The following is an 8,956-nucleotide window of genomic DNA, read 5'->3' as shown; positions in this document are numbered from 1 at the left end:
ATGTCAAAAATTCGGGAAATGAGAGATTTTTTATAATTGACGTGGTTTAAGGTTATCTATATATTTGCATGAAATACGACAGATTGTCGGCCCATCATAATTAAATCGCTTACATTACTTACAAAAGACATAAAAAAATCTTTATGGCTGTTCTCAGAAATAACAAAATTTAGATTAATTCCTATATTATAGTGCTAAAATAAAACCCATTTTAATACCAAACTATTGTTCTATAAGCAGGGAAATAAATATTTAATGTTAATATTAAATATGATTATTGAATACGAGTTTATTTGTCTAAACAACAAATTAAAAATGTTCTTCGAAAAGCCAAATTTGTAGATATTATTTTATTTAACTCTTTAATCTCTATTTACTATTACAAAAATGTCTGCCATTTATGAATTTCGTGTACCTACAGGTATGAATTCTCTATGTGAATTTCATACGTTTTTCATATATTCATTAAAGAAAGGCGTTTGCACGGACGAAACGGAAGTCTATATGAAATGTCGAGATCGACTCTTGATTTTCTTTTGGCCGATCTTCGGTCGGATCTTCGAGGCCTTGGAACTTGTGGAGGTCACAGTGTGCACCGAGGAGCGTTTTTTTTTCTCCAGCATTAGGTAATTCAAGTCGTTCAACCGAATCTGGTTCGGATGCCGGCGCATCCAGGTCCAGGGCTTTGTCCTGTCGAAGGGTTCGTGCAGGAGAAGCGGAATCGGCTCTCCATTATGCATTCGGCTTTTTCGCATTCCTAACGTCGGGTGATGAGCTTTTGTGATACTTATTTTTGAAGATTTTGTCTTTTTCTTAAGGTGTGCTTTCGAACCATAGGGTTTGACCCTTTCATAGTAGGAATCCGATATTCGCCTAATAATTTCGTTATCAGTTGTAGAGGGCTTTTTATTATTGGCGGGACTATCCCATTCAAGGTTTTTGATGGCAGTTATTAGTTTGCCCGCATCGCTCGTCAGGTAAGTCTTCTCATTGACCTGCCTAAGCAGATTGCCCAGTCGCTGGACTCGCTCAGAAGTTTGGGCATCCTCCAGAGCCCAATTTTCTGGCCTTTGGATAGGGACATCAACGTCGTTTGGCTCAAATCTAAGCCCGAAAATGTATCCCGGATCTCCGTTTGTGGTCTCTTTCAGTCCGCTGTGTAAACGACTTGTGGTTTCATACGCCCTCGCCTCCGAGACTCTCAAGCGTCTTTTCCCATTTTGCCGAGCGATAGAGTCGCGATCGATGCCAGCTCTCTTTGCTTTGGAAGCCCGTTCAATTGCCCTATGTTGGGCGCCAAAACGTAAGTCAATTGGTTTTGCTTCCCCAAGGGAATCCTGTTTCAACACTGTTTGTACAAGACGTATTAGTAGCTCTAGCGAGTCTGGGGTAAAGCGGCTCCTGACGTTTCCATGAGAATCAAAAATGCTCATGTAGTTTTCGCAGGTGCAACAGTTTACATAGGGTACTTTGCAAAAAATCCCCGGAGGATCGGAGGGCTTTAGGATCTGAGAAAAGTTCTGCAGGGTTAGCGAGTGCAGAAAGTCGCTCACCAAATCCGGCGGACGATTCAGGACACTGGCTAGGGACAGAATAATATGCCGGTTGGTGAAGAACCAACGCTCCTTGGTCGACCTGTGAGGACATCGACACCCCGTCTCCATCAACGCCAGCAGGCGTCTATTCTCCTCTGAACCTGAACTGCTCGCCAATTGCGGTTTGAATGGTTTCTTCGCGGAGTATCTCGGCGTAGGCTTTTGCGAAGAGCGACAAGTACACGGCGCAAGTCGCTGAAAGCAAGAGCCGCTGCCGAGAAGATTGCCCGCGAAGATGCCATTCCTTAGGCCAAGCATTGTGGCGATTCCGTTTTTGATAAAAATATATATTTTCCAAATTTAAGTACAACTGTCATGGGAAATTTAAAAGTGGCTAGCGTCTGGGGTGTTCAGCTACTCGCCCTTTCATGAAATTCTTCAATTCTTCAATCTTCTGGGCTAAGAGCAACCCAATTAGTCGTCTTGGGATCCCAGCTTGAAAGGCCGCAAGGCGTTAACCTCTGTACAGGTCACCGGGAAATCCTCGTCTTCATCTTCCTGACACATGTTCCAAGAATGCCCAAATGGATTTAGGATTTTAAGCAAGAGTTGGGGCGACACGGGGCGTACAAACTGGGCGATCAAGTCGACCATTCGCAATATATGTTTCTCGATTTCGAGAACAATATTCCTATTTGGCGCGTTATCCATTTGAACCCCATTTTCCGGCCAAATCGGCTGGATCTTCTCCACGAACAAAATACTGCTCGCCAGCCAAGAACTGCTCTGGAGGAACTGCTCCACATTGCTCACGGTGCTTAGGTAGCCGACATTCGGGATCCGCCGGGAACTCCGGCAAGCACAGGCCAGCAGTTGGTAAAGACACCTGCCCGAGAGGAAGATGCTCTTCGTGAGCTCCCTGCTCTTCAGAAAAACCATCGCTAAGTGGTACCCGTAAAAGGACAAATTACAAGAATTAAAGTATCAAAAATTTAGTGACAATGAAATCTGTCAAGTTTAGGAATATTGTAAAATTGTGACACGTTGCCACATTCATGACAATAAAAGGACATTCAATGTGATGTGGTGAATTCATTAAATTAAACATTCCAAATTCCGAATTTTATAGATATCTATGAAATAGATTTATAGATATCTATGACACTTTCAAGACGCTTGTAATTAATTTTCTCTTAAAAGTTTTGCAATTTTAAAAATTATTTTTCATAACTTTTTTTCAGTGTAGGTAGACAAACTAAGCCAAAACCTGCTATTATCGTGGTGGTCACACAAATCTCCTCTAATAAATCTCTCCAAACTATTTTTTTTGGATGGGTAAAGAAATTGCTTTATATAAACAGTGGCTCACATCTCATTTGTAACAAACATTATTTAATTATTATTTATATTTTTATTGTTTTAGGCCCTTTTGAGTAATTTCATTTAAAGTATTGTACTTTAATTTAATTAGTATTATATTATTTCGTAATATTGACTTAAATTGTGGGATATCAGTTATTGGCACTTGTTCTGCTTCTTCTTGTTATAGCTGCAGCCGAATAAAAGGCCTAAATTAAAAATACAAAATTAAATGGCAACTACAGCCAGATACAGACTCAAAACTCACCTTCCGTGACCTCAGAATATTGGAACTAATTATTTTCGAAGAACAATGAAATTTGAATACTTTCGTATCGAATAAAAATGGTTATAATAATTTTTTTGAGCACTTTTTTGGCGGAATGTTTTCAGTATTACAGTTCGTGCGTTCTAAGTGGCAAACGCTTCGTATAAGTTATTTGTTTGAAATCTCAAAGAAAATTTAGTAACGCCTTAAACGTTACATTAAATAGTTTTCTTTTTCGTATTAACTTAGAATACATATAAATCTTTTCTGATTTAACCTTTTTCAGAACCCCCTAGTTTGTTTGTAAATATGTACAAACGTAAAATATACGACTTAAACTTACAAGGGTACATACAGTGAGTAAAAAAGTTAACGAACCTTTTTATATGGAGTTTCAGTGCAAAGTGTACTTAAACTTATTTTGCTCACTTTATATATGTATGTAGATATGAACATATGTAAACTATTTACTTTTTGATTCCTAAACTGCTCCATCGCCATGTTTTGATCCCTCCATATAATGACCTATGCAGAATAAAGTAAGGTAAAAAGCAATGGAAGAATGGGCGAAACTGAAACATAAAAGTGAACTTGAAGAAATCAAGACGGAATATGACAAAACACCCCCGGCCCGTTTTCAGAGCACTTTACTTGGCAGCAACAACAATTAACACTCACAAACACACACAGAAAGGTAAAAACAAAGAAGCGTAAAAAGCGAAATAAATAAAGAGCGAAAAAGAAGCAAAACCTTAAGCGAGCCCACTTCCATTGGGTGCAAGAGCGAGATAGAGCCATGCGCCGCTGTTCGGGAAAGGGGAAGTCGATTCTGAGAGCGAGAGAGGGCGAACGCTGTTTAAGGGGAAATAGCGGGGCAATCAGGAACGGTTGAAATGGAACTGCAGCTGTCTCTGCACACAGGGGAAATGAGAGAGCGTAAGACCAATTGGCAGAGCCCTCTCCGCGTCTTTTTCTCTCTCTCTCTCTCTCTCTGATTGGAAGCAGCGCTGCAAGAGAGAGCTTCAAATTGAGAGAAGTAAGGCCCGAGAAAGAGAGAGAGGGCCGCGCGCTCTGCTCTCCAACACAAACAAATCCAAAAGCAAACACACACACACACATCCACACTTGTAAACAGAGCTGCATGTGCAAAATTTGCCGGCAATTCGAGCAGCGACGTTGGCAGAGGCGTCGACGCACGACCTCCACGGCACCTCCCCCACCCCCACACACACCTCCTTCCCCGCCCATACCTCCAATAAGAAATATAAACAGCATTTTAGTTGTGTTGCTGAGCGATTTCAAAACAACCGAATGAATTAAAACTAAATACCGTGAAATGGTCAATGCAATTTTTGTACAATCGAAATTAAAATATGTATTTAAGTATTATATACGTAATTGTTCTTATTACACTTAATATACATAATTAAAGGTCTGATACTAAAAAAAAAATAATAATAATAATAATAATAATAAAATAAACGCTTCCCTTACCGCTCTAACTCATCATTATAAAAAAAACTTCTAAAAAATCAGAAAAAAATGTTAATGCATTATGCGTTTGAATTGAGTACTTAAATGTAATTTAAATTATTGGTAACAATTTGTTGTATGATGTATATACTGATGTATATTAATTTTCTTCAAGCATATCATTATTATGAAAATTTAATTTCGATTTTGATTTATGGATGAATTTGTCTATATTACCGAAAGAAGGTTTTCAACATATAGGGCGAACTTTTTTAAAACATATAAAATATTTTTCATAATTTATAAAAGAGTTTCTAAAAAAATACCTTTTTTTTGGTACCTATTTTTATATCTCTGTACGATGAATTCTAATGTTATGGAAGGAAAGGAAAAAACAAACTTACTTCTTTTTTCGGCCAACAGGGCTCAATCTGGATTTGAACCTTCGGATTCGTAGACGCATTTTTGCACAAAACCCGTATAAGAATTCAAAGAGCGAAGTATGCCATAAAAATTACTTTGCTAACTAGTCTCTAAAAGTAAAAAATAAATAGTCTCAGTAAAAAATAAGAAGAAAAAACTAAATATTTCCAAACTTATATAAACATAGAAATACTTAGTATGGGATTTGAAACCGGGTCTAAAATAGCTACGCAATGTTTGATGTTCCAAGGCATTAACACCCTAGGCAGGGATTATAATATGTATAACACAATAAAGAAAATAACAATAAAAATACTATAGAAAATATTTTCCTTATTTTAGAAATTTGTTTTTTAATGTAGAAAAAAAATTTGTTTCTTTATTTAAGAAAATTTTTGAGTGAGGAGTGCAGTACACTGCAAAAATCTTTCCGATAAGGAGTGATCTGAACAAACTAGGTAAGTTTGTTGGGTATTAGCACTTTGAATTGCCGAATCCAGCTCTTTTTTTATCGTTTTTCTCAAAAGATTCCCGCTACAAAAAGCTATTACCGAGTAAATTATTAATTATGCATGCCTGTTTTTTACTTTGATAACATCACACCTGCCAAAGAGCTGATAAAGAAAGTGTAAACGGCAACGCAACATTCTAGAGGATTGTTCTTGGGGCCCAAGAGATGGATCACAGTTCGTTAGCGAATAGCTCGTTTTGTTTTATTGGGTCAAGAAAGAGATAGGTCTTTGATCTGGTTGTGTTCGAGATTGTGCTTAGCGATTCGCGGATGATTAACACCTTGGATATCCCGGTTGCAATCACCGTGGATTATGAAAGTGGGCCGGGAAGCATTACAGACTTCGTAGCTGATCCGTCAGATCGCACCCGAGTTCGATAGAGTCGATCGGTTCAAAGGAATGCCGCCGCCGCTGAACGCAAACAAATAAACAAATTAGGCACTCATTCGATCGCTGGAATTATGATGAGACCCAATCACCAATGCCATCGACTATCCGTTTGAAGATCTGCTGACCTGGCCCACGGAAGCAGCCGCCTTTAATCTCCAATCCGGCTAATGGCAAACACAATGGGCCCAGGTGAAAGACACTTCCGCGTCGGTCTTTTTGTGGCTCGTTGTGGGTGGCAACCACTGCCACCAAAGCCACAGTCACCATTAGCACCACCATCATCATCTCAACCACTTCACGCACCACCACAAACATAGGCGCCTCCAAGTATTACTTGTATTTATATCAGCTAATTTGTAATATTTTATTGACTCTGGCCTGGAAAACGCTTTGAACTCGCCTCGCGATTCGGATCCCCACCCGGTGTTCTGGAGCTCTGAAATTTATGAATGTAGAGCCCGAATACCTAGCTCATAAATTGTTCGAAATTATGCGTAAATAAAGCAAAACCGTTTGATGTTGGCCGGTTCTTGTGGCTCGGAGTAGCCCAAAAATTTTCGGTTGGATGGAGAGTGTAGTGGGGTCATAGGGTAACCTAAATCATATTTGCTATTTCCTCAGGAATCGAAATAAAATGCTCATAAATAAAACTCGGGAAGGATATATCCATCAGTGGGAACCGATTTATTTTTGGTTTTGTTTAAATTCATTACATTTGGTCAATGCCAGCAGGGGTTGGTAAAACAATTAAAAGCATTATCGATACTGTCGATGGTCGAACAATTTAGTTTGAGCCCACAATCGACACTATGGCACCAAAACATAAATTGGTTTTTTGTTCTGCATATTTATGGTATTTTTTAAAAATATTTTGACAGCATTATGGAATATTTCTGGGATCTTGCTGAAATTTTCTACATTCAGGATACTCTTTTCTTCCAAAAAGTTTAAAGCGGGTTACGTTAAAAAGTTAAAAAGAAAACTTTGTGAGACAGTTGACCTGCAGATCATGGCGATCAATAAATGAATTCATTACTTTTTGTTTTGCTAATCAGCATCAAAAACGAAAAATGATTTGGATTTATTTTTATTATATGTTGTTTGTTTTTTTCTAATGCTGAACAATTTTCGATAATGTCACAGGTCATCATCGATAGTGACCACTATCAAAGCTTTTCCAGTCCCAATCCTTGCAACGCAGAATAGAAGAAATTTCCTTAAAAATGTGTAAATATATTTTTACAGTACATTACATTAACTAAATATGATACCCCTAAGAATGACAAATTAAAGACCATAATAATAGCTTTCCATCTATATATAAAATATTCTACTCCGACAATTGAAGCAGATTTTCTATACTAAGATGTTTGTGTTTTGATATTTAAGTCTACTTTAAGTCGTTCTTTTGGAAGCCTGTTTTAATAATATAATGGTTATGTTAGGAATATGCAAACATTTTGCATAATATTTTTCTGTTCAACCTTTTTGCGGCATCTAAAAACAAAGCTTCGGTTTTTATTATTTTTTTTTTTGTAATTTATCAGTCATCAATTATCACATAATCTGAGAGATTTCACTTGCAAAATATTTTTGTGTCCCTAGTACATTTGTTAACTTTCTTTTCGTATCTAAACCCAAAAAAAATGTTAAGTCTTCACTTCACAAACTGTCAGTCTAAGCAATTTAAATAACCGCAAGCCCTTAACAAGCAAAATTTAATAAACAGAAGTACACGAAATGAACGAAACACGTGGTTATAGCAAAGAGTTTGGGGTGCGTTGGTTATCAGAACATTCAGATGATGACTATCTACCAACATACAGTGCAGGATCCACCCATGATGGCGGACTGTCACGGAGGACCGACTCCAAAGATCATACTCAGATTACCTTAGAGGGCAAAGATGCAATATCTGAAAAGGTAGAAAATCAGGAGCCCAAAAACACGTTTTGGATCTGCGTAAGCGATTATGAATTGGACAGGGCTTATATTGTATATCGATTCTTCCACGATATCGGTAACATTGTTGCAAAAAACTTTACCCAAACAAACCGAATGTATCTGAAGTACTTCAGCATGGTGGACTGCCAAATAGCACTGAGTTATAATGGCCAAAAGATTGGATATGGCGGCGATATACGGGTGCAAGTCAAGGTAGAGAATCCCGTGACGGAAAATGTCCTTATTGAAGCTCTGGAGCATTGTTCTGAGGACGATGAAATGCGCCATGATAATGTCACAACAAGTACGATGACCGTAACCATCGAAGTAGAGGATGTTGACGACTCCAACGAGGTAGCTTCACATCATTTGGAGATGGGACAGTCTGAGGAAGAACTGGAAATTACACACAAAAAAGTCAGCTTGGTGCAATGGTTCAAGGAAAAGCTATCCTATGTGTTCTATTTTTATTAGATTTTCTGTTATTTTCCTTTTCCAATACTGTATGTGTTGGCAAAAAAACTTCTAAGACAAAGCGAACTTGAAGAAAAGGATCTTAATATTAATAAATAAAAAGTTGTACAACATTTTAAAAAATAAACATTAAAAAATCAGATCCAGGGACCTATATATATAAAAGTATTTCTTTTTAGAAAATATTATTTAATATTTTATAACAGTGAAATGTGAGTTTTAAAAGATAGATTCTTTTTATTAATAATAAAAGTCATACAAAAAGAAATGGCTAAATATTATTTTATATGTTTGGGGCACAAACAAATGCAAAATATTAAATCAGATAAATGTGTGCTTTATAATTGGAATAGTTTATTCTGATCCAACTATCAGAGCAAGCCAAATAATTAATTCTTTTTCGTTTAATGACAGCTATTTTCTAAAGCACAAATAAATGTGAAACAATATTAAATGGTTACCTTCATTCAGGACCTCATCAAAACTTGTTCGAATCCAATTACCCGCACAGCGGATACAACTTAAGTCAGATGCCCGACTGCGTTTGAAATACTTTTGCTAATTATTTGAATACTTTT

The 8,956-nt window shown here is 37.3% G+C and overlaps 2 protein-coding genes across 2 annotated transcripts; one reads left to right on the top strand and one right to left on the bottom strand.

Annotated features, from left to right (window-relative positions):
• Window positions 1–335: 335 nt before the first annotated feature.
• Window positions 336–1,862, bottom strand: LOC108135197. The gene has a single exon (XM_017255819.2). It carries the CDS (start codon window positions 1,851–1,853, stop codon window positions 501–503), a length of 1,353 nt encoding a protein of 450 aa, XP_017111308.1. The 5' UTR covers window positions 1,854–1,862; the 3' UTR covers window positions 336–500.
• A 5,696-nt stretch (window positions 1,863–7,558) lies between these two features.
• Window positions 7,559–8,546, top strand: LOC108135208. Its single transcript, XM_017255832.2, has one exon. The coding sequence runs from the start codon at window positions 7,701–7,703 to the stop codon at window positions 8,376–8,378; it is 678 nt and encodes a 225-aa protein (XP_017111321.1). The 5' UTR covers window positions 7,559–7,700; the 3' UTR covers window positions 8,379–8,546.
• The last annotated feature ends 410 nt before the right edge of the window (window positions 8,547–8,956 follow it).

This window comes from Drosophila elegans, unplaced genomic scaffold, assembly GCF_018152505.1.
Source record: "Drosophila elegans isolate 14027-0461.03 unplaced genomic scaffold, ASM1815250v1 contig_397, whole genome shotgun sequence".
Lineage (NCBI taxonomy): Eukaryota > Metazoa > Arthropoda > Insecta > Diptera > Drosophilidae > Drosophila > Drosophila elegans.
This window is presented reverse-complemented; position numbering and strand designations above follow the sequence as displayed.